Source organism: Cherax quadricarinatus, chromosome 4, assembly GCF_038502225.1.
Source record: "Cherax quadricarinatus isolate ZL_2023a chromosome 4, ASM3850222v1, whole genome shotgun sequence".
Taxonomy (NCBI): Eukaryota; Metazoa; Arthropoda; class Malacostraca; order Decapoda; family Parastacidae; genus Cherax; species Cherax quadricarinatus.
In genome coordinates, this window is record NC_091295.1 from 46,018,846 (window position 1) to 46,042,220 (window position 23,375).

At 40.6% G+C, this 23,375-nt stretch overlaps 1 protein-coding gene and 1 long non-coding RNA gene across 5 annotated transcripts in view; one reads left to right on the plus strand and one right to left on the minus strand.

Annotated features, from left to right (window-relative positions):
- The window catches only part of LOC138854260 (uncharacterized), a 182,769-nt gene that overhangs the window by 39,201 nt on the left and 120,193 nt on the right, over window positions 1-23,375 (plus strand). The gene's annotated exons all lie outside the window — the stretch shown is intronic.
- LOC128684515 (acyl-coenzyme A diphosphatase NUDT19-like) overlaps window positions 5,563-23,375 on the minus strand; it is a 29,057-nt gene continuing 11,244 nt past the window's right edge. For 2 of the 4 annotated variants that reach the window (XM_070096345.1, XM_070096350.1), the window contains exons 5-8: window positions 20,570-20,768; window positions 16,586-16,765; window positions 14,974-15,181; window positions 5,566-6,653 (exon numbers count right to left, since the gene is read on the minus strand). In XM_070096345.1, coding sequence (XP_069952446.1) covers window positions 6,505-6,653; window positions 14,974-15,181; window positions 16,586-16,765; window positions 20,570-20,768 — 736 coding nt within the window. In that variant the 3' untranslated portion in view covers window positions 5,566-6,504. Of the gene's footprint in view, window positions 6,654-14,973; window positions 15,182-16,585; window positions 16,766-20,569; window positions 20,769-23,375 lie in introns of all 4 variants that reach the window. The other 2 variants (XM_070096362.1, XM_070096357.1) reach the window with 2 other exon arrangements.

The window sequence follows — 23,375 nt, forward strand, 5'->3', positions numbered from 1 at the left end:
TAATGAAAGTAGTTTGCTGTACATTATGTATTGGTGGAGAAAAGGCTGATGGGTAGGCTTCAGAATGCACATGTTCACAGAGGGGCAATGGATATCTCAGATCAATTTGGTCATCTCAACAATCTCTGATATTAACCTAACACCACAAGACTTTGAAAAGACAATAAATGACATGCTCATGCACCCTGCTCCAGGCTCAGACTCGTGGAACTCTGTGCTCATCAAGAACTGCAAGAAGCCCCTGTCACGTGCCTTCAGCATTCTATGGAGAGGGAGCATGGACACGGGTCATCCCACCCTCACTAAAAACAACAGACATAGACCCACTCTACAAAGATGGCCATAAAGCAATTACAAAGAACTACAGACCGACAGCACTATCATCCCATACCATAAAATCTTTGAAAGGGTTCTAAGAAGCAAGATTGCAAACCACCTAGATACCCATCAATTACACATCCCAGGGCAACATGGGTTTAGAGCAGGTCACTCCTGCCTGTCTCAGCTACTGGACCACTATGACAAGGTCCTGGGTGCTGTAGAGGATAAGCAAAATGCAGATGTAGCATACACAGACTTTGCAGAAGCCTTTGACAAGCATGACCATGGTGTAATAGCACTCAAAATGCGTAATAAACGAATAACAGGAAAAGTTGGTAGATGGATCTATAACTTCCTGACAAACAGAACACAAAGAGTAATAGTAAACAGAGTAAAGTCCCAGGCAGCTACGGTGAAAAGCTCTGTTCCACAAGGCACAGTACTCACTCCCATCCTATTCCTCATCTTCATATCTGACATAATGAGAGATGTAGGCGGATGACACCTGAATTGCCATGACAGTGACCTCCATCGAATACACTGCAAGACTCCAAGTGGACATCAACCAAATCTTCAAATGGGCCACTCAAAACAATATGAAGTTCAATGAAGAGAAATTTCAACAACTCAGATATGGAAAACTTGAGAAAATTAAAACTGTATCAGTGTATACAACAAATTCTAACCATACAATGGAGTGAAAAAATAATGTGAAGGACATGGGAGTGATAATATTAGAGGATTTCACCTTCAAAGACCACAACAATGTAGTATCTACTGCATCTGCTAGGAAAATGATAGGATGGATAATGAGAACCTTCAAAACTAGGGATGCCAAGCCCATGATGATTCTCTTTACATCATTTGTTCTCTCTAGGCTGGAATAGTGCTGTACACTAACTGCCCCCTTCAAGGCAGGTGAAACTGCTGTCTGGAGAGTGTACAAAGAACTTTCACTGCACACATAGGTACAATAAGACACCTAAATTACTGGGAATGGTTAAGTCACTTGATTTGTATTCCCTGGAATGCAGGCAAGATACACAATAATATACACTTGGAAAATCTTAGAGGGATTAGTACCAAACTTCCACATGAAAATCACTCCCTATGAAAGCAAAAGACTCGGCAGGAGATGCAACATTCCCTCAATGAAAAGCATGGGTGCTACAACACAATAAGTATCAGGGGCCTAAGACTATTCAACTGCCTCCCAGCATACATAAGGAGGATTACCAATAGACCGCTGGCTGTCCTCAAGAAGGCACTGGACAGGCACCTAAAGTCAGCACCTGACCAGCCGGGCTATGGTTCGTACATCAGTTTGCATGTGGCCAGCAGTAACACCATGGTTCATCAGACCCTGATCCACCACAAGGCCTGATTTCAGACCGAGCCAGAGGCACTGACCCCCGAAACCCTCTCCAGGTATATTCCAGGTATTATCTATTTGTAGCTACAGTTAAAGTAAGAGGTAGATGGGACAAAAGGAAAATGGCAACAGTAAGAGGTGAAAGTTTATACACTAAGGGAGTAAGAAGTTAGGGTGAGATATAAGCAATTATAGGCAGAAAGGTGGGTTAGTGCAAGTATGGGTAGTGAGGGAGAAGGGAAGGGGTTGAAGAGAGATGGGATAGTTTTAAAAATGCAGTATTAGAATGTGGGGCAGAAGTTTGTGGCTCTAGGAGGGTGGGTGCAGGAGGAAAGAGGAGTGATTGGTGGAATGATGAGGGGGTGCAATAAAAGAGAAAAAGGTAGCTTATGAGAGGTTTTTACAAATCAGAAGTGATTTAAGAAGGGCAGAGTATATGGAGAATAAAAGAAAAGTGAAGAGTGGTGAGAGAGAGTGCAAAAGGAGAGCAAATATTTGGGTGTGAGAGGCACTGTCAAGAAATTTTGCTGAGAATAAGATAAATTTTTGGAGACAAACAAGGAATGGATTTGTCAGTTAAAAACAGAGTAGTGGAGTTAGTAGATGGGGAGCTGGAGGTATTAGGTAGATGGCGGGAATATTTTGAGGAACTTTTATATGTCGACGAAGAAAGGGAGACAGTAATTTCATGCACTGGCCAGGGAGGTATAACATCTTATAGGAGTGAAGAAGAGCAAGATGCGAGTATGAGGGAAGTGAGAGAGGCATTACGTAAAATGAAAGGGGGGTAAAGCAGCTGGAACTGACGGGATCATACAGAAATGTTAAAAGCAGTGGTGGATATAGTGTTGGAGCGATTGATATTTTAGTTTAATAAATGTATGAAAGAGGGAAAGGTACCCAGGGATTAGCAGAGAGTGTATATTTCCTTTATATAAAGGGAAGGGGGACAAAAGAGACTGTAAAAATTATGGGGGAAGAAGTTTACTGAGTATACCAGGTAAAGTGTAAGGTAGGGTTATTACTTAAAGAATTAGAGGTAAGACCTCTAGAGAGCAGGGTTGCAGATGAGCAAGGAGTCTTTAGAGTGGGTAGAGGATGTGTTGATCACGTGTTTACACTGAAGTATACAGTGGACCCCCGCCTAACGATCAGCTCCCAACTCGACCAATTATGTAAGTATTTTTGTAAGTGCTTTTGTAGGTGTATTTTTGGGGGTCTGAAACGGACTAATCTAATTCACAATATTTCTTATGGGAACAAATTCGGTCTATAACGGCACCCAAACAGACTTCTGGATTGAAATAACATCGTTAGGCGGGGGTCCACTGTATATGTGAACAGTATTTTGATAAAGGTAGGGAAGTTTTCACTGCATTTATGGATTTAGAAAAAGCATCTGGATGGGGGAGCAATGTGGCAGACATTGCAAGTATAGTGGACCCTCGGTTATCGGCCGTAATCTTTTCCAGAAGGTCGGCCTAAAACCGAAATGACCGATAACCGAAATAATTATTTCCATAAGAATTAATGTAAATACAGTGGTCCCTCAATTATCATCCATAATCCGTTCCTGGAAGTGGGACTATTATCGAAATAGACGATTTTTTGAATCAATTTTCCCCAAAAGAAATAATGTAAATACAATTAATCCGTTCCTGACACCCCGAAGTATTAAAACAAAAAATTTTTTTACATGAAATATAGATGTAGTACATAAACAATACAATGGCACATGATGAATGAAACATTAACAGCATAACACTTACCTTTATTGGCAATTCTTCTAAGTGTATGGAAGACTGGAGGAGGAGAGACATTGAATTACTGTTTGGAAGGGGAATCCCCTTCCATCAACACCTCAGGTACCAAGTGCTTTTCTGGGGTTCCTTCTTTTCTCTGTTTCTTACTGCCACTAGGACCAGCTTGGGAGTCACTGGAGTCTTGTCTCACAAAAAAACTGTCCACAGAGCTCTGTTTCTGGCATCTCTTTAAAACTTCCCTAAAATGGGCCAAGACTCTGTCACTGTACAAGTTGCTGATATGGCTTGCAACATCCTTCTCAGGGTGATTATTATTATTATTTTTTATTATCACACTGGCCGATTGCAACATCATTCACTCCATCACTGTCAGAAGGGTGATACAGTTTTTAAACTGCAACATTAAATCTTCAGAGTGCAGGCATCTCTAAATCTTTCCATCCTACCCCACATTTCAAAAATCTCCTTAATTTCTGAAGAAGGCACCTTCTTCCCTCTCTCTTCCTCCTCCTCTGCAGCAAGATTCTGAGCTGCGATCTGTTGCTCCTCCTCCTGAATTCAGCTCTTGCAGCTCCTCAGTGGTTAGCTCTTCGTTGTGGTCCTCCACCAACTCTTCCACATCCTCCAAACTCACATCCAACCCCATGGAACTCCCCAGTGCCACAATAGAGTTCACAACTGACATAGGCTCATCAGGGGCCGCTCAAACCTTTCAAAATCCCTCTTGTGGACACAATCTGGCCACAATTTTCTCCAAGCAGGGTTCAAAGTCCTGGCAGTCACTCCCTCCCAAGCCTCACCTATAAGGTTTATGCAATGGAGAATACTGAAGTGTTCTTTCCAAAAATCTCTTAGGGTCAAGTGAGTGTCTGAGGTCACATTAAAGCACCTTTCAAACATTGCTTTGGTGTAGAGTTTTTTAAAGCTTGAAATGACCTGCTGGTCCATGGGCTGGAGGATAGTAGTATTCAGGGGCAAGAACTTTACTGTGATGAACCCAAACTCCTTCAGAATTAGGTCATCCAAGTTTGGAGGATGAGTAGGTGCATTGTCCATTACTAGGAGGCACTTGAGATCCAATTTCTTTTCCAGGAGGTAATTCTTCACACTAGGGCCAAACACTTCATTGAACCACTTGACGAAAATGTCCCTCGTGACCCATGCCTTATTATTAGATCTCCAAAACACACACAATTTACTCTTCATAACATTGTTTTTCTTGAACACTCTGGGATTTTCAGAATGGTACACTAGTAACGGCTTTACTTTGAAATCCCCACTAGCATTAGCACAGAACATGAGTGTCAGCCTGTCTTTCACAAGCTTGTTGTGATGTAGTTCAGCTGGGCTTGTGAGGTCTCTGGGGAGACCTAATTTAACCAATTATATGGTCACACCTTGCCTTGGCAAACGTCTGTAGCCACGCCCACGTCTGAGGTCTTTTGTTCTTGACGGCGTCAGACCTAGGCGTCAGGTTGTACACGTGGTTGTGGAGGGTGCTTGGACCACCATAAAAGCCCAAGGAAGAGCATGATCAAGAGATTCGAGCGGAGCTGCTGCTGGGGTGCAGAGCTCCTGAGCAGAGACTTCGAGCGGAGCTGCTGCTGGGGTGCAGGGCTCGGGAGAAGGCTGCTGAAGTCTCTGGAGGAGACTGTTGGAGGCAGTGGGCAGAGTACTGGCTTGGCGCAGTACTCGTGCTGTGTAGGTCTTGGGACCTGGGGCTTAGTTCCTGTAGTGAACTGTCCTCTGTGCTATATTGTAAGTTATATTCATTTTCGTCAAATTGATTGTGTTCCCTGTCTCACTGCTTATACATACCATCCCATTTGTCTAAACCACAATGATGTACTCCTGTTCCCAAATATATTATTGTACAAGGACTTAATAATAAACTGTGTTTGAGTAGAATAGTAATATTCACTGTCCCCATTATTTATTCTTTTTATTTATATTTTATTTCATGTAGTGAGAGGGAGTCTAGTGTGGCGGGTAGAGTAATGAGAGGTGAAGGTGTAGTCACCAGTGACCTCACATTACCTTACCGACCTCCACACTCATCCCTCCTAGCACATTAACTGCCTCCACACTCATCCCTCCTACTGCCTCGCCTGTCCCCTACCTACTGACTCCCTCCTCTTACCCCCATATTCCCCTAATCATTACCCCCCTACATGACATGGTGTCTAAGCGGTGGTGGTTCTTATTATTTTTATAGTAGGAACCAGTCCCATGTGCCTTATTTTTGACTGCTCGGTTATAATTATGCTACCAATTGCTACCATTTGATTTTGTGTGTTATTATAATGATATTATAATCCTAGTGACCTTAACTGACCTTTTCTTGACAGTGGGTCTGAATAATTGTTTGGTTGTATTATTATATTTGGTGGAGTTGGTTGTTGGTTTGGGATAAATGGTGGAGAATATCAGCATTTGGGTGAGACTTTTGGGGGAAGCAATTACTGGCCGAAATTGAATATTTACAGAGGAATGAGAAGTCACCCAGCCCGCCTTGGAAGACTAGCTCACAACTGTCACCCACTGAAGAGCTGCCTATGATTATTATCCACCTGATGTGCCCAGTCACCCAGTTGATGTGCCCCAGTAGATGTATTGCTGCCCTGGTCTGTCATCCAGTGTAGTGGGTGTCTGTCTGCGTCACCCAGCCTCTGTGACCATCACCGACGGACCGCCAGTTACCCGCAGTTGCCAGGGATGGGTGACCGTACTTGCTGTTGATGACCTGAAGTGACCTCACCTCACCTCGAGCAACTGACCATAGCCTGCTACTGCTGATGTCGGCTGCTGTGATGCTGTCTGCTATGCTATGGCCGTGCTGTGATGCTGAGATGCTGGGACCATGCTGCGATGCTGTAGCCATGCTGCGATGCTGTGGCCGTGCTGTGTGCTGCTGTGATACGGCTGTGCTGTGATGTTGATATGCTGTGGCCGTGCTGCGATGCTGCCTAGCTCAAGAGGAGGAGATGGCGGTGATGCTGCAGTGGTGTGTGAGGGATCCTGGCTGGTGTGCCAGGACAGGAGAATCTACTATGAAGGAGCTGCCATCCTCGGAGATGTGGAAGGACGTGAGCCGCGGAGATGGACTCCAGCTGCTGGGACCAGCCTGCTATCAAGGGCGGTATGGAGGTGTATCCTGCCTTGCTGGTCGACCTGTACGACCGGTATGCGAGGATGCCCTGCCAACCATGAGAGACTATTAAGAGTGTGAGATGTCCCCAGCCTACTTTGACTTGCCAGAAGTGTTAGTGTTACCTGTGTGGAATAAGGTGACCTTGAATACGGTCCAGTGATTATGGCCGCCTTGTTTTATGAGGCCAGTGAATCCTAGTAGTGGCATAGGATAATGGAGGGTCTTAGCTGCAATGCATGCCCTGTCTCGATTTTCAGATGTAGAAGTGTGCATGTGAAGTGTGCCGAAAATGCGACCTTGGTGGTCGTGAAGTGGTCCAGTTGCAGTTACTTGAAAGAATGCAACCCATTGGAGCAGTTTTCCATGCCATAGAAGCCTAGAGAGGTTTGGCCCAATGGTTAACGTGCGAGGGTGACTAGCATTGGCTAGTGCATTTCTAGTAGAAGTAGGGAAGGCACTGGAGCCCGATATTTAGGCTTAAGGAGAAATGACGGGTAAGGAGGCTTTGCACCAGAGAGCAACTATTATGCTGGCCAACTGCCAGGTGTACTGATTATGCTGCCTTGTGGTAGATGAGAAGGTTGAGGGAAATATATGTAGTTGAATAATTTTGTATTATGTATAATTTTGTCTTTGTATTGTAATAGATTTAAGGGATTAGGATTAAAATAGTCTAATAACTAGGACAAATTGTCCTAGTTCTCAGATATTTTAAATTGGGGGAGAAAGGGGGATGTGATGTAGTTCAGCTGGGCTTATGAGGTCTCTGGGGAGACCTAATTTAACCAATTATATGGTCACACCTTGCCTTGGCAAACGTCTGTAGCCACGCCCACGTCTGAGGTCTTTTGTTCTTGACGGCGTCAGACCTAAGCGTCAGGTCGTACACATGGTTGTGGAGGGTGCTTGGACCACCATAAAAGCCCAAGGAAGAGCATGATCAAGAGATTCGAGCGGAGCTGCTGCTGGGGTGCAGAGCTCCTGAGCAGAGACTTCGAGCGGAGCTGCTGCTGCTGGGGTGCAGGGCTCGGGAGAAGGCTGCTGAAGTCTCTGGAGGAGACTGTTGGAGGCAGTGGGCAGAGTACTGGCTTGGCGCAGTACTCGTGCTGTGTAGGTCTTGGGACCTGGGGCTTAGTCCCTGTAGTGAACTGTCCTCTGTGGTATATTGTAAGTTATATTCATTTTTGTCAAGTTGATTGTGTTCCCTGTCTCACTGCTTATACATACCATCCCATTTGTCTAAACCACAATGATGTACTCCTGTTCCCAAATATATTATTGTACAAGGACTTAATAATAAACTGTGTTTGAGTAGAATAGTAATATTCACTGTCCCCGTTATTTATTCTTTTTATTTATATTTTATTTCATGTAGTGCGAGGGAGTCTAGTGTGACGGGTAGAGTAATGAGAGGTGAAGGTGTAGTCACCAGTGACCTCGCATTACCTTACCGACCTCCACACTCATCCCTCCTACTGCCTCGCCTGTCCCCTACCTACTGACATAATCCCCTACTCCCATATTCCCCACTTATATCCCTTACGTTCCAATACCCCCCTACATGACATTGTGTCCTGGCAGTGCCTTTTCTTCCTGAGTAATGTAGGTCCTCTTTGGCATTTTCCTCCAAAAGAGGCCTGTTTTGTCACAAATGAACACTTGTTCAGGTTTCAGTCCTTCAATCTCTATGTACTCCTTGAATTCCTGAACATATTTTTCAGCCGCTTTTTGGTTCGAACTGGCAGCCTCACCATGCCTTATCACACTGTGTATGCCAGTATGCTTCTTAAATCTCTCAAACCAGCCTTTGCTGGTCTTAAATTCACTCACATCACCACTGGTTGCAGGCAATTTCTTTACTAAATCGTCATGCAACTGCCTAGCCTTTTCACAAATAAGCGACGCCATAAGACCATCTCCTGCTAATTGTTTCTCGTTTATCCACACCAATAATAACTTCTCAACATCTTCGAGTACTGGTGATCTCATTTTTTGTCAGCATATTTACCCCCTTTGAAACAACAGCTTCCTTGATTTCCTTTTTCTTGGCTATGATGGAAGATATGGTTGTACGAGATTTGTTATACAGTGGACCCCCGCATAACGATATTAATCTGTGCATGAGAGCTCATTGTTATGCGAAATTATCGTTATGCGGATGAATTTTCCCCATAAGAAATAATGGAAATCAAATTAATCCGTGCAAGACACCCCAAAGTATGAAAAAAAAATATTTTTACCACATGAAATATTAATTTTAATACACACAAACTGAAAAAGGCATGCACAATTACATGACACTTACCTTTATTGAAGATCTGGTGATGATTGATGGGATGGGAGGAGGAGAGAGTCTTAATGTTTAGAAGGGGAATCCCCTTCCATTAAGACTTGAGGTGTCAAGTCCTTTTCTGGGGTTACTTCCCTTCTTCTTTTAATGCCACTAGGACCAGCTTCAGAGTCACTGGACTTCTGTCGCACAACATATCTGTCCATAGTGGCCTGTACCTCTCGTTCCTTTATGACTTCCCTAAAGTGTTTCACAACATTGTCAGTGTAATAGTCACCAGCACGGCTTGCAATAGCTGTGTGAAGGTGATTTTCATCCATAAAGGTTTGCACTTTCAGCCACATTGCACAGATTTCCTTAATCTTTGTAGTAGACAACTTTTTCAATTTCTCTCTCCCCTCCTCCGAACCAGTTTCCTCAGGTCTGGCCTCTTGCTGTTGAAGTTGATCTATCAGCTCATCAGTGGTTAGTTCTTCATTGTCCTCCTCCACCAACTCTTCCACATCATCCCCACTAACCTCCAACCCCAAGGACTTCCCCAATGCCACAATTGATTCCTCAACTGGCATACTCCTCTCAGGGTTAGCCTCAAATCCTTCAAAATCCCTTTTGTCTACACATTCTGGCCACAGTTTCTTCCAAGCAGAGTTCAAGGTCCTCTTAGTCACTCCCTCCCAAGCCTTACCTATAAGGTTTACACAATTGAGGATATTAAAGTGATCTCTCCAAAACTCTCTTAGAGTCAGTTGAGTTTCTAAGGTCACTACAAAGCACCTTTCAAACAGAGCTTTTGTGTACAGTTTTTTGAAGTTTGCAATAACCTGCTGGTCCATGGGCTGCAGGAGAGGAGTGGTATTAGGAGGCAAAAACTTCACCTTAATGAACTTCATGTCTCCATAAAGTTGCTCTGCCACACCTGTAGGATGACCAGGGGCATTGTCTAACACCAGGAGGCACTTAAGGTCTAATTTCTTTTCAGTTAGGTAATCTTTCACATTGGAGGCAAATGCATGGTGTAACCAGTCATAGAAAAAGTCCCTAGTGACCCATGCCTTACTGTTTGCCCTCCACAGCACACACAAATTAGCCTTGAGGATATTCTTTTGTCTGAACACTCTGGGAGTTTCTGAGTGATACACTAATAAAGGCTTCACTTTGCAATCACCAGTAGCATTGGAACACATCAACAGAATAAGCCTGTCTTTCATAGGCTTATGTCCTGGGAGTGCCTTTTCCTCCTCAGTAATGTAGGTCCTGGTTGGCATTTTCTTCCAAAACAGGCCTGTTTCATCACAATTAAACACTTGTTCAGGTTTCAGTCCTTCACTTTCTATGTACTCCTTGAATTCCTGCACATATTTTTCAGCTGCTTTGTGGTCCGAACTGGCAGCCTCACCATGCCTTATCACACTATGTATGCCACTACGCTTCTTAAATCTCTCAAACCAACCTTTGCTGGCCTTAAATTCACTCACATCATCACTAGTTGCAGGCATTTTTTTAATTAAATCCTGATGCAACTTCCTAGCCTTTTCACTTATGATCACTTGAGAGATGCTATCTCCTGCTATCTGTTTTTCATTTATCCACACCAATAAGAGTCTCTCAATATCTTCCATCACTTGCGATCTCTGTTTCGAAAACACAGTTGAACCTTTGGCAAGAACAGCTTCCTTGATTGCCTTTTTGTTGCCCACAATAGTAGCGATGGTTGACTGGGGTTTATTATACAACCTGGCCAGCTCGGAGACACGCACTCCACTTTCATACTTATCAATGATCTCTTTCTTCATCTCTATAGTAATTCTCACCCTTATTCCTGTAGGGTTGGCACTAGAAGCTTTCTTGGGGCTCATGGTCACTTATTTTGCAGATAAAATCACCAAAAACACTGTAATAATACGAAATATTCCGATTGTATGCTTGGATGTTACCGCGGAGGCTGGCTGGTAAACAATGCCACCGGCGGAACATGTGAGGCTGGCTAAGGCCACACATTAGACGCGTCTCGGATGAACAGCGTTGAGCGGATTTTTTAGCGGTATGCGAGGCAAAATCTTAGCGATAAAACGTATCGGTATGCGGATTTAACGTTATGTAAGGCCAATGGTATGCGGGGGTCCACTGTACATCCTGGCCAGTTCGCCCACACGTACGCCACTTTCATATTGTTCAATGACATTTTTCTTAAATTCAATCATATTTCTCACCTTCTTTACCAAAGGCTTGGCACTAGGAGCTTTCTTTGGAGCCATGGTAGCTTATTTAGCACTTGCAAGCACTAAAATGAATGGAATATTATGAAATATTTTGTATGAACACGTGAGGGGACCGTCGCTCACTGGTAAACAATGGCACACTAGCTGGGAAGGGAGGACGACGCAGCTCAGAGCCGTGAGTAAGCGTCCAGGACGAAAGATGATTAGCGAATTAACGGACCATTTACGAGCCAATGTTTAGACGAAATAATGGGACTATTTCCGAAATGGACGACTTTCAGGCCAGACGGCTATTGAGGGACCACTGTACATTTAATCCGTTCCAGACATCCAAAAATATTCACAAAAAATACATTTTTTAGAGATTAATTATAGTTTTACATACACAAAACAATGAGAACTAAATAAAATAAATACATAAACAGCCTTTATTGAAGGCTGTTGTTGGCTTATGGAAGATAGGGAGGAAGAGAGAGGGAGGAGAGTTTATTGTTTGGAAGGAGAATCCCCCTCCATAAGGACTTCACTAATAGCAGCACTTGTTCCAGGCATTTTATTTACAAGATCTGCATACAACTGCTTTGCCTTCTCACAGATCACTGACTTCACAACACTATCTCCTGCTAATTGTTTTTCCCTGATCCACAACAATAATAACTTTTCCATATCTTCCATTATTAGGTGACCTTTGTTTCGTTATCACATTTACTCCTTTCGCAACTTCAGCTTCCTTGATTTGTTCTTTCTTTGCCAGGATGGATGTGATGATTGATTTGCTTTTCCCATACATCCTGGCAAGTTCCAACACTCGCATGCCACTCTCAAATTTTTCGATCACTTCTCTCTTAAATTCCATCGTGTTTCTCACTTCCTTTACCACAGGAAATTTACTAGAAACTTTCTTTGGGGCCATGCTTACTTATTTCACAGTCGCACTTAATAAAAACAAAGAAAAACGCTGATTTATAGTGAAATGCTTGGATGAATGAGCAGAAGCTTCTTCACTTGGCCAGTGACACAGCTACACTGGCTCAGGAACGGGCGAGCGTCACTGGCCGATAAGCATCCAATACGGCCGATAAGCTAAATAGCGGCAGGTAATCGGAAGCCGAAAAACCGGCCAATAAGCGAGCTGGCCAATAAGCGATGTCCTGTCTAGGGCAATATGTGATGTAAATATTATGAAGAGAATTCATAGTGTGGAAATTAGGAGAAAATATGGAGTTACTAAAAGTATTAGAGGGCTGAAGAGGGGCTGTTGAGATGTTTTGGTCATTTAGAGAGAATGGAACAAAGTAGAACGACTTGGAGAGCGTATAAATCAGTAGGGGAAGGAAGGCGGGAAAGGGGTCAGCCCCAAAAAAGCTGGGGGAGTGGGTAAAGGTGGTTTTGTGGGCAAGAGGCTTGGACTTCCAGCAAGTGTGCGTGAGCATGTTAGATAGGAGTGAATGGAGATGAATGGTTTCTGGGACCTGATGAGCTGTTGGAATGTGAGCAGGGTAATATTTTGTGAAGGGATTCAGTGAAACCGGTTAACCGTACTTGAGTCCTGGAAATATGTAGTACAATGCCTGCACTTTAAAGGAGGGGTTTGGGATATTGGCAGTTTGGAGGGACATCCGAGCTGTCATATCTGGGCACCTCTGCAAAGACAGCGATTATGTATGAAAGTGTTGAATGATGAAAGCTTTTTCTTTCTTTTTAAGCTTTTCTTTCTTTTTGGGTCACCCTGCCTTGGTGGGAAATGGCCGATGTGTTAAAAAAGAAAATTATACAGTGTTAATTTTACCTGCCAATGAGCATCATCTGAGAAAATCAACTACAATGACAGTTTATATGTTATCTTCATACTTCCTTCTTTTTATGGTTTATACTGTAGTGTACATGATAGATCATATCACATACACTACAGTATCTTAAATACAATACTGTAATACATTAAGGAGGGCTTGGAATGTTTTAGTTAGAGGTTAATCTATTTGATGTCAGCACACTTCTGGAAAGACAGCAATTGAATGAATGATGGTAAATGTACTTTTTTCTTTGGGTCACCATGGCTTGGTAGGAGATGGCTGTTGAGTTAAAATAGTTAATAAGTTTCAAAGTATCCCTTTCAGGTTTCAATAATTTTTTGTCTGAACTAAAATAGTGTAGCAAATCAATATATTTAACTTCGTTGGGAGTCTGATTCAGTATAACAATGGGATTGCCTGTGTGTACATTTACTTGCTTCATTTGATAGTGTTAAATAAACAGTGGCTGCCTCCAGAATATTGTGTTTGGCTTTGTCCACTTCCTCATACAACTGTAGTGCTATTCCATAGTTCATGTATTAGTGTAGATTGCAGTGAATATATGTATGTGCCTGCAGGCAAGTCTGAAGATCATATCCTGTCCCACCAATATAATTCTTACATGGAATGTTATAAACTGCTGCAACAGTGGTACTTTAGGGTTTGCTATGTCTGGTAATGCCTTTGATGATTTTGTCAACTGCAACAAGATTGTCAATATTGGCTTTAAGGAAGACAGGGGTTATACTGGATGCATACTGTCCTCTGGGTAGATGATGATCAATGTTGGTTTTTTTCCTGGGAGTAGTGTGAATGAATAGGCTATTTTTTTTTTTTTTTTTTTGCAGGAGTGGATGATCTGAAGTGGGAACTTATGGGCTGTGAAGAGGTCCCTGATGTAATTCTGCTTCTCCTCAGGAAATTCTTTTTCATTACAAACCCTGAGAGCAGAGAGGATGAAAATCTATGATGATTCCTGGTTTAATCTTGGGGTCATGGTGGAAAAATTTGAGTATCAAGTGAATTTTCTATAAACTCCTGTGTTTGAGTTTGTTCCCATCCTTGATGAGGAGGACATCAAGAAAGAGTATTGCTTTTCTTCTTCAAGGGTAAACCGTATGGTGGGTTCTACTGAGTTGAGTGTGTCCTTGAATTAGTGAAGAGTAGAGAGAATAGGGATAATATGCCATATTTGTCAGCAGAGGTCATCATTAAAGGAAGAGAGGTTGAACCTAATAAATACGAGGTGCTATCAAAAAGTTCATAGACTGCCATGAAAAATAAATAGGCTTATCTAATCACCTATTTGAAGTTGTCTCCCTTGAGGTACTCTCCTTGGGAAACTATACACTAAATCCCAGCACCTCTGCCAAGTCTCAAAACATTTCTGTAACTTTTCTTTCCTAATGGTGTCTAGCTCAGCCTGTGATTCTGCCTGAATCTCCTCCATGTCATTAAAACACCACACCTTGAGTGCCATTTTTATTTTTAGCTAGAGAGATCACAGGGGAGTTAGATCTGGGGAGTAGGGAAGATGGGGGACACTTCTGGCAAGACTGCTATTGAATGAGTGATGATGAATCTGTTTCCTTTTTCTTTGCTTTCACAGATGTGTTGAACAATGCTGCAATAGCAGCTAATTAGCACATGAGTAACTTTCTTATGCAATATATGAATGTAGGTACTGAGTACCTTTCAAATATTGCACATGTACTTCAGTATTAATGCCATATAAACTAAGATCTAGAAAACCCTCAATTTAACAGACTAACAGGAGAAGCAGATGGTTGGTAATGATGACTGTGGTCGACAGAGATGAGATTATTTTGCTGTTATCATAATAATGAACAATTCTGTAACCAATGAACTTTGCTGTTTAGGAATTAAACGACTCAGTGGATTCTGTCCTGGATTTTTCTAGTCTATTAAATCAAGGTACAATATGTTAAATTAAGGGTTTACTATATTTCCTCCTCAGGATTCCATTATACACATTAAATATCCTTATGAATACTCCAAAGATTCAAAAAAATTCATCACTATATCTTATAAACAAGCACTCACCTGGCATTACTGCAAGTAAACCATTGCAGGCATTAATGTGCAATGGCATATACCTGTCAAATCCCATTTTCCCACGCCAACGAGCAAATCTATTAAGTTCTTCATACTTCGAAAGCTGGACTAGGCGACTAATTTCATAAATTTGTGGTGGAGGTAACCACAGTTCCTTATTATACCATTGTTCAAGAATGACTGAAGGGGAAGACACCTGCAAAATAAAATCATTTTTTTTAATGAATGTGACCTGCACATCATATAAAACCATTTGACAATAAAAACCACATGCCACAATATGTAAGCATCCATTAACTAGCAATGTCAGATTACCTCCCTCTGCCTTTCACTGTCTCCTACATAAATAGATCTACGTCACTGATGCCAATGTCTGGTGCAGATCTATGTTTTCAGCATAGCTCCTTCTAATATGCTATGAGTAATAAATTTTGATGTAGACATGAGAAAATGGATTTGTGCAGTGAGTGTGCACAGTATAAAAAAAAATCCTGCCCCACGTGGTGCATGATGGCAAAAAGCAAACCTATGACCTTGTATGTGGTTTAAAATAATGATGTTGAGGTGTTTTCGAGGGTATTTTTTATGGCTTTACTGGGTGTTTCTTGCTATCAGTCAATAGAATGGAAGACATATCAGTGAAATGGAGATAATTTTGGTCAGTTTCAGATTGGAAATAGCTTGAAATAGATCTCAAATTGATGGAAATATTGGAAAATGGATTCAAAATGGAGGACACATGTCATATAGGAGAGGCCTGGGGATGTGATTGATGAATGGAGGAAAGGTTGCTTTAGCGACTGGAATAACTAGTGTTTATTTTGGACTCTTTTTAAATTACCAACTTCTCTGCACATCACAGCTGAATGGGTGGTTTCTTGTGCTCAGTCAATAGAACAGAAGACAGACTAATGAAATAACTAAGAATAGGTCAAACTGAACATTGGAATTGGCTTAAAATTAAAAGTGGGTGAAATTACCGATGTGTAAGTTATGCCCCGACCACCAACTTTGCGCCTGTGTAATTCCATAAGATTAGCATTTTCTTTTTTTTTTGGTGTCATTACTTTCAGAAAAAATTTGCCACTAATTCAGATTTTTTTTTATAATGTGACATTTGCAGCACTTTTAATTCCTGGAGTTGTGGCAAGTTGAAAGTTAACCAGTAGAATCACATTATCATTCAGGATAAACCTCAATATAAATATTTTGTCACTATAATTGTGATAAGGAACAATGACAATCCTAACAAAGCAAGAAACTAGAAATGAAAACTGGAGGATGTTTCAGTTAGTCTTGGGCCATCATCAAGGACCAAGAGAGTTAGAAATTGGTAAAAGCAAGAAGGTTAAGACTGTGGAAGATGGAATTATCAACATCAAGTATAAGATACTCTGAAAATTAGAGCAGTTTATATTGTTTTGGGTGAGCAATCCTAACCATCATTTCAATTTCTCAACTCTTGGGGATTTGTTCCAGCCACAGTATTGTGACTTATTTAACAATAATGAAAAATATAATTTACAATTGCAAGTATCTACAAGAACCATGAATTTCAAAGGCTCTTCTGTAATTTGGTCCTTAACATAATTGAACTTACCTGAAGACCCACAACTTCCTTATTATCAGTAATTACTCTTGGAATGGTATCTATAAATGTGATGTAGAAAGCTGTATCAAATCTCTTTTTGTCTATATTGGTTGGTGTGAGCCAACCCATCCATTCATGAAGGTCCCAGACTGCAGGACAACCACCCATCTCTTGAAACAATCTAATAAACTGAAATGATTGAAAATGCCCATTAGTTCCAGTGAATAACTGAAAGCAATGAAAAATCTAAATTTAATGGAGTAGAAAAATATGCATTGATGGATTATAAATAAAATATAATAACTATAATGAAATCAGAAGTAAAAAAAAAAAGTACAATTACAAGAGAAAAAGTCTAAAAAAAAAAATACAACATATGAAACCAATGAGCCGGACTTGAGTCCTTGAGATGGAAGTACAGTACCTGTACTCTGCAGGAAGGGTGAGGATCCTGCAGTTCAGAGGGCCATCTGAAGTGACATCAGCACACTTCTGGCAAGACAGCAATTGAATGAATGACAGTGAACGTGTTTCCTCTTCTTGGGTCACCCAACTTTGGTGGGAGACCACCAGTGTGTTAAAAATGAAACAGGTGTAGGAAAAACCATTCTGACTTCTATCTTGCTGTATTTTTGATGATGCAACCTGACTGTCCAAATATAGAAGTTTTTTCATTTTCATGTTAACTGCTTCACCCACTCAACCCAACTCTAACCTGGCTGAGTCAGCCGTCACACCCAGTGCAGCTCAAAACAGAGAAAGTGAAATTCCTATTGACTAACTAGCCGGCAGGTGTATGAAAGGAACAATCCATCATTTTATGAGGGCTTGCTATAAGCAAACCTCATTTCTAGCAGTAATTCCATAAGTGCAATATAAATTTGTTCTTATGCATTTAGTGTGGTTTGCAAAACTGAAGTGAAGACTTCCCTTAAACACTGCACGAAAGTCCTTCAAACTTCAATGTATTCACCAAGGACCTGGAGCACACCTAATGTAGAACTAGGAACACCTACATTTAGTGCAAACTTATAGCTTAAGTAAATTTTTAAATGCACTGCAGACCTAGGGACTTTTCCATGCAAGTTGTCATTGTAAAACACTATTGAATATTTGTCAATCTATGTATCTTCACAATAAATAAAGTTTTATTTCAATTTATTTTATTTTAACACACTGGCTGTCTCCCACCAAGGTAAGGTGACTCGAAAAAGAAGAAACACTTTCACAGTCATTCACTCTATCACTGTCTTGCCAGAGGTGAGCTGATACTACAGTTCAGATGCCCCTTCAAACTGCAAATATTCCCACCCCTTCCTCAGAGCTAAAGCATTGTATACTTTATACCTCCAGGACTCAAGTCCAGATAACCGGTTTCCCTGAATCCCTTCAAAAGTTTTACCTTGCTCACTTTCTAATGGCTTGTCAAGTCCCAAAAATCATTTGCCTCCAATCACTTCTATCTGACACACTCACACACATTTGTACTATAGTAACTAGCATCACTTTGAAAATTCTGCTTATATTAAACATTGTTCATGATTACTCTTAGCTACAATTAGCACCAAGGGTACTGTGACCCCTGAATGGGTCACAATGTATATAATGTATATTACCTGTTCATATAATTTTATATTGCTTACATTTGCGATATTAGGTAAATCGTAAATATATTGTTTTATATTATTATTTGACTTAGTTATATTTATTAGGTAGGATGTAACATTTATATATATTGTTCAGTGCTCATAGTTCAAGTCCTGATTGTTTAACTACTGTAATTATCGCCCGTTGCTCGTTACGCTGTTGGCTTCTCTGTGTTGCTGGGCAGCAGCAGTCCACGGAGCAATCACGTGATCAGGGAGGGGTGATCACACCTCGCCTGGAGTAGTCTGTATGGGCCTCTCAGTCTCTTGTCTGTTGGACGTTCTCCTAACAAGACATCCCACACTCCTCTCTCTTGTGGGCCCTTCTTGGAGGATCGTCTCTGTCGCTTTCTTGTTGTTGGTTCTGTGGAACTCTGTTCACAGAACTTTGTCTAGACTTAGTGATTTTCGACGTTGTACTGAGGTTGTGTGTCGCATAGACACTCTGAGCAACTCAGGTCCTGAGCTGTAGCTTCTGACCTAATTTGTATTGGTGTATGTGTACTGTCACAGTCAGGGATTTTCTTATGCTGAACTTAGATTCAGTAGTATGGGAGTTTTGTGACTTTTGTGGAGGATCTGCAGATGGTCCCTACTTAGTGTCGTTATATTATCTCCTTGTTCCTGATTCTGTGTCGCTGTTGCTTGTTATATTGCTGTTTGGCTTAACAGTCGCTTTATTGTTCAAGCAAGCTGTTCTGATTGCCAGGTTCATCAAGAAGTTAGTTTATGTGAGGACTTTGTCAGTCACTGGTTAAATCTAGTCGAGTCTTGTGACATAGCGAACTATTTAGAGCACTTACACACAAACTTACTTGTATATATATGTATTATGTTATTAAATGTTAACAAGTACCAGACGGTACTTAAAAGCCATGAAGATGTGATATGAGCCTTCAGCACTATACTACTGTACACGAGAGAAGTGTAGGAGCTTGTATCCTACATTATATTCAATTGATTAATTTAATTTGATAATATATGCCTAGACAATTGTTATAAATAAACTTATTAAATTTTAATTTCTTTAGTTAGTAGCCTACCAGTTGTAATCCTGAAGCACTATTGAATCTTACTGAATTCTGATGGATAATTGGACCAGGATACTGACTACTTGTTACAAAAACCCAGTAACAGGCTGGATGCTAGAAGGGCAGTCCTTTCTAGTATTCACTGGAGATCTCTATGCTTATTAGAAATCGCGTTTTTTTGTAACAAAGGGTAAAAAAGAAGACTATGTATATTATTGCTTTAGGCATCAAACTGGATATTTTACAGGCATTTAGAGGAGGAGAAAAGGTTTATGATATCAACAGTTGTCAGTCTAGCTTCTTCAGATACACTTATGATCTGTGAGCAAGATGCTAAATATATCTGCCATGCTGTGACTATGATGATTACGTGCTAGTTTTATTTCCCTTCATTAGTGCTAATCACCATACACATTACAGAACATTTTCACTCCTAGCCATCACATCTAACATTACATTTTCCAGAAAATATTTGGAGGTGGCTAAAAACTGGGTAGTTTACATCTGTATTGCAAGTTGGATAAGGTGGAAGAATGCAGACACTTGCCTTTTGCCACTTCACTGTTCACAAAAACTGTACAAACATGGTATGTAGAAACCTGATTTATATTTGGTGAGTGTTACAGGTACAGAGTGAAATTTGGTAAAAATTAATTAAAGGATTTGTGCCACAATATTTTTAAGTAAATACAGTATAGGGCCATACATTTTTCCACTGGAACTGATTTTGTTTGGAGGGGGCAAAACTTTTTACCCAGAGATTTTAATTCTTCACAGAACATTGACTCACCCTATCTTCTCTGGTAACAACCCTGATCATTTAATGGGGTTTGCTGGTACTGTACATGAAAATTAGCAAAAACCTCCCATCACAGAAAATTTACACTAACACAAATTAGTTGTGATGTAATCCACAATTACTATAAAGCAAAACAGATGGTAAAACAAATATGGGTATACTATATTGGCACTCTCAGACACAGGGTGCCCACAGCTTGTCAAGGTTCCTCTAACCAACAGCAAAGCTACATCCATAAAGTCACCCGTCCAGTTAGTGGCCAGCCACAAGTGTTTAGCTTGACTGACCAAGCAACACATGCACAGCATCAGCAATGTTTAAGATTGCATTCAGCAAAACAAAATCATTAAGCATTAAAACATTCAGCAAAACAAAATCATTAAGTATTAAAACAAAAATTGTTACAGACGTGGCCACTAGTGACTAAGTTGCCCCAAAACAAAATCCAGAGAACTAAAAATAAAAAATAAGAGGAAAACATCTGAAGTAATTCATGGTGGGGATAACTGGTCTGTACCTGAGTAGCATCCTTATGAATGGCTCTGCGCCAATGGTCCAGATCATGCTGCTCAAGAGGATTACCAGGTAAGTGGCTCGAGAACAATATACCACTCTCTTCAAGAGTTTCCCGAATGGCTCCAATCCTAAACCCAACCTCCGGTAAGATACTGTCAGGTGCTTTGTTTGCATAGAATTCTGGTAGGGGTGATGGATTCCTGTTGAAATGTTGAATAAAATAAAAATCTCTGACAAAATAATTGTATACCCTATGAAACCCACCTTTTTATAAGCACAATACTTTATAAACAGGAGCAAGGGGCTAGTAACCCCTTCTCCTGTATATACAGTGGAACCTCAAATTTAAAACTTAATCCGTTCCAGGAGCTAGTTCTAAATTCGAAAAGTCTGAAAATCGAAGCAATATTTCCCATAAGAGATAATGGAAATACAATTAATCCGTTCCAGAAACCCAAAAATATTCACACAAAAAATACATTTTATAGAGATTAATTACAGTTTTACATACACACAACAAATACTATAGTGTTTAATTATGTATACAAATATAAAATAACATTACCTTACCTTACTTACCTTTATTGAAGATTGGTGATGGCATCTGGAAGACAGGGAAGAGGAGAGAGGGAGTTGGGGTTAGTGTTTGGAAGGAGAATCCCCCTCCATGAGGACTTCAGGTAAAGCCCTCTCTGGGGTCACTTCCCTTCTCTGTCTTTTAATGCCACTAGGACCAGCTTGAGAGTCACTGGACCCCTGTCTCACAAAACAACTGTCCACAGTCCTGTTTCTGGCACCTCTTTAACATTTCCCTAAAATGGGACATGGTTCTGTCACTGAACCTGTTGCAAAGATGGCTTGTTTCAGCTTGCTCAGGGTGGTACTTCTCCACAAACATTTGGACATCATTCCACTTCTGTATTATTTCCTTCTTCACATCTATGGTGTTTCTCACTTTCTTTACCACAGAAGTACCACTAGCAAGTTTCTTTGGGTCCATGGTAGCTTATTTCACAGTCCCACAAGCACTAAACACAATGAAATAATCGTAAAATGTTTGAATGAGAGCACAGGTTAGTGTTCACTCAAGAATAAACAAAGCCAGACTGGCTCACAGCGCCTGCGCGGGGACGCGGACAGAGCGGGCTGGCGGACAGGTCCGGTACCCGGGGGTCCGAAAATTGGGGCGCGTTCGATAATAGGGACAAAGTTGGTTCGAAAAAAGGGTTCTACTTTTGAAACGTTCGATATGTGATACGTTTGAATTTTGAGGTTCCACTGTATTATTAAATTTAAAAGGCAAAACTTTTGTTTTTCCTTTTGGGCCACCCCACCTCAGTGGGATACAGCTGGTACGTTGAAAGAAGAAGAAGAATACTTTATAAAATAAAATACTGAATAAGAGGAAGCATGCTGAGGGCAACTTTTACCTAATCTGTCCATAATTTAAATCAAAGCATTGTAAAAAGTGCAGAATTAAGCTAAGCATGGTACAGTACAATTTACATATAACCTTAGGCAAAATAAATAGCAACTGCTTACAGAAGGCTCTGTAAATTATCTGTTATGTTTTACTATTTACTGTTGCTAATAATTCCTCAACATATTACAGAGGGGTACATACACCAAAAGCTCACACTTTAGGATGGGGTATCCAACATGTAGCCCACAGGCCACACTAGGCCTAACTTCCTGTCAACTTCACAACTTCCTCATCACTATTAAAAAATCTTTATTTTTTAATAACAGGTTATACTTCAACACTCTTACAAGTAAAATAATTACTGCAACACATGGATTTTTGATCATATGGCCTATTACTGAAAAAACTTGAACACTGTTGTCTTAAATTAAAGTATCCTTAATGTTAGCCTCTAAAACTTAAATTCTTCTCTACAGTAGGGATTAATCTTAAAAACATTCCAGAGGCTTAAACCAACATCAGTAGCTATTTGCAGGAAATTATCTTAACTCCTTCTACTTGGCTCCTACCATGGTCACAGAAATAACATTAATCATTTACCCACACTACACATATAGGATTTGTATCTGGAGTCCACTTCAGCAATCCACCTCAGACTAATCATCACCCAACAAAAGACAGCTAATGGAGTCATCACCTGAGAGGTAACACACTATGCTCTTCTAAATATAAATGCCAATCACACATACTACTGTTTATTCCATATCCTTAAGAGTACTACACTGCAATACTGATTTGACTTAAGATATTTCCATGAAAATCGTAGAACACATAGGCATTAAACTAGAAACAAAGGCCTCTGATATCCCTTATGCTCATTTGAACATCTACAGAAATTCTATGAAAATTAAAGGGCAAAAATCGTGGAATAAATTATTAGACAAATTAGAAAACTGCAGCATGCTAGTATTTAACCCTTTCAGGGTTCAGAGGCCAAATTTCAAAGTGTGCACCAGTGTCCAAGAATTTTCAAAAAATAATTTTGTTATTTTTTTCTTATGAAATGGAAGAGAACCTTTTTCTGAAGGTAATGAAACAAAAAGTATGAAATTTGATGGAAAATTGACGAAATTATGCTCTCGCAATTTTCAAGTGTCAGCGATATTTACGCATCGGTGACTTTGCCGGCTTTGACTCTCATTTTAGGCCAATTACATTATTCCAGTCGACCAAATTCTTAGCAATTTCACTAGTGTTACTTCTATTCTATCGATTGAGCACAAGAATTCGCCAAGTCAACTGTTTCAACTACAAAATGAAGTGATCGGAAATTGGTAATTTGGCCAATTTAATGCAAAGTTCAAAATACTCCAATTTCAAAATA